At 60.8% G+C, this 2,441-nt stretch overlaps 1 protein-coding gene across 1 annotated transcript in view; it reads left to right on the top strand.

The window, feature by feature from the left end:
- The window catches only part of SLC9A3R1 (solute carrier family 9, subfamily A (NHE3, cation proton antiporter 3), member 3 regulator 1), a 3,366-nt gene extending 2,160 nt beyond the window's left edge, over positions 1–1,206 (top strand). Inside the window, exons 4-6 of the mRNA XM_009880088.1 lie at positions 67–107; positions 626–724; positions 1,042–1,206. Coding sequence (XP_009878390.1) covers positions 67–107; positions 626–724; positions 1,042–1,206 — 305 coding nt within the window. The remainder of the gene's footprint in view (positions 1–66; positions 108–625; positions 725–1,041) is intronic.
- The last annotated feature ends 1,235 nt before the right edge of the window (positions 1,207–2,441 follow it).

Genomic DNA, 2,441 nt, shown 5'->3' with positions numbered 1-2,441 from the left:
GGGGGGGTGGTAGGAGGGGACAGAGCAAATGCATCCTCACCCAGCATCCGTGTCCTCACCCTGCAGGTCCCTTGCCAGAACCAGTTGCCAATGGTGATATAGAGAAGGTAAGAGAGCCTCATCTTGCTTTTAATCCCATCTATCCCAGTCTCGGGGCAGGGACCCTGCCTGTTTAGGTGTCCCCTCTGCCCATGGGTGGGTGATGCCACCAGGGACCGCAGTGCTCCCGGGCAGGTGCCACTGGGAAGGGGACTGGGAGGCAGTGTGCCCCCCAGGAAGGGGGTTGCCTGTGGGGCTGAGTGTCACGGAGGTGGCTGCAATGCCTCCTTAGGTGCTCCTTCTCCTCCTCCTCCTCCTCCTCCTCCATCTTCATGATGGTGCAGGGAAGCAGCATCCAGCCCTGCAGCCACCCTCCTCCCTGGGGCAGTCAGCCCGGGGTTTAATCCCTGCCCTCCCTGGATGGGCAGCACTGGAGGTATTTATGAGCCTGGAGTTCGCAGGGGATTGTGTGTGGGGAGGACAGATTTTGCAGCCTCCCAGGTGGGACTCACAGCTCTCGGGGCTGTTCCCAAACTTTAGGGCTGGAACTGGCCCGCTCACGCTCACTCCCTGCTTCCCCCGCCAGGAAAACGGAGGAGAGCCGCGGTCCAACTCAGTGTCCGAGAGTCTGTCCAGTCCCGGGCCGCTGGCCGTGTCCCCTGACTCCATCGAGACCCACAGCGAGGTAGGGCTGGAGATGCTGGGGGGAGGCAGTGGTTGGAAAGCAGGGTCTGGGCTGAGCCCCCACCGTGGGGCTGTCCTGGGGCTCCCTGCTTCCCCCGCCAGGAAAACGGAGGAGAGCCGCGGTCCAACTCAGTGTCCGAGAGTCTGTCCAGTCCCGGGCCGCTGGCCGTGTCCCCTGACTCCATCGAGACCCACAGCGAGGTAGGGCTGGAGATGCTGGGGGGAGGCAGTGGTTGGAAAGCAGGGTCTGGGCTGAGCCCCCACCGTGGGGCTGTCCTGGGGGACACTGTGGGGCTGCTGCAGCCTCTCGCCCCTCAGCCCAACACACAGGAGGGTGACAAGCGCCATTCGGCATCCGGCTCTCTCCTGGACCTCGACATCCCGCTGGCAGTGGCCAAGGAGCGGGCGCATCAGAAGCGCAGCAGCAAACGGGCGCCCCAGATGGACTGGAGCAAGAAAAACGAACTGTTCAGCAACCTGTGAGGGCCCTGGGGTGGGGGCGAGGGTCCACCGGCCCCCCCCCAGCTTCGCACCCACCTTTTCTGCATCCCCCTCCTCTCTGCCACAGACTCCCAGTGGGGATGCGGGGCTGCTCCCCACCACCCTGACCTGAGGGATGGGGCTCAGTGGCCAGCGAGCATCCCCGCAGCGGGGTCCTGGGCAGTGGTTTCAGGCTAGAGAGAGCCGAGGGGTGCTGGGGGGCTGCCCCCTGCCCTGACCCCATCCCTGGGGTGCTCTTCCAGCCCTGCCTTGAAGCCCTGCATATCCCCATAGGCACAAGCAGGGATTTTGGGGGGGAGATTTGGGCTTGCCCAATGCCCAACACTTCTGATCCCTGCTGGTTCCTGGTTCTTCCCCTACCCCAAACCCCATCTCCATTTGAGCCCCCGCCCTTTCTCCCACAAATTGCCCTTTAACCGCAAAACCTGTTTTAGTGAATTTTAGCAACCCCCACCTGCCTGTCCACCGAACACAGCGATTCCTCCCCGAGGTGTTTGAGCCCCACCTGCAAAGCTCCGTCCACGATGACCCTGTCCCTTCAGCCCCCCGGGTCCCAGCGGGTCCAAGGAGGGACACGGGTGCTCGACATAGCAGGGAGCCCCCAGCACCCTGCCCCTGGGGTTATTTTGGGAGAGGAGAGGGTGTCTGGAGCCAGCACAGCAAGCAATAATTATCTCCTTTGCTCCTGCTCACTCCTGGAGACAGAGCCGATCAGGGTTTGAATCCGACACTGTTTAATTTAAAGGCTTCTCAGTAGACTCTGTTTTGGGTTGGTTTTTTTTTTCCAAAATAAGAGTTTTCCAATCACACTGTTGTTTTTTTTTTTTAATGTATTTTGTGGAAATTTTTTCCTGTGGATGTTTTGTTTCTGTGTTTTGCGATCGGGTGTTGTCATACTGTCCAGCTCAAGAGAAATTCTGTTTACTGGAATAAACCTTCCTGACTTCACGTGTCCGGTTTAAGGCTAAATCCTTCTGAAGCCCGAGGGAGCGGGGGCTCGGTGGGGGCTCACTGTGCTGCCGGGGCTGGGGGAAGAGGCAGGTAATGCTCCCAGTGGTGGGGGACACTGGGGCTGGTTTGGGTGCCCCCTCAGCACCCAGTGGGGCCAGGCTGGGGAGGGTTAATGCCTCGGGGCGATTAAAGGGCTGTAATCCCTGGGGAGGGGGGGGTGAGGGGTGATGTGAGGCTCTAATCTGTGTCTGCTGGCCTGGCTGGGG

This window comes from Charadrius vociferus, unplaced genomic scaffold (genome assembly GCF_000708025.1).
Source record: "Charadrius vociferus isolate BGI_N301 unplaced genomic scaffold, ASM70802v2 scaffold260, whole genome shotgun sequence".
Taxonomy (NCBI): Eukaryota; Metazoa; Chordata; class Aves; order Charadriiformes; family Charadriidae; genus Charadrius; species Charadrius vociferus.
Note: the sequence above shows the minus strand (reverse complement) of the source record. Positions and strands in the feature narration are given on the sequence as shown.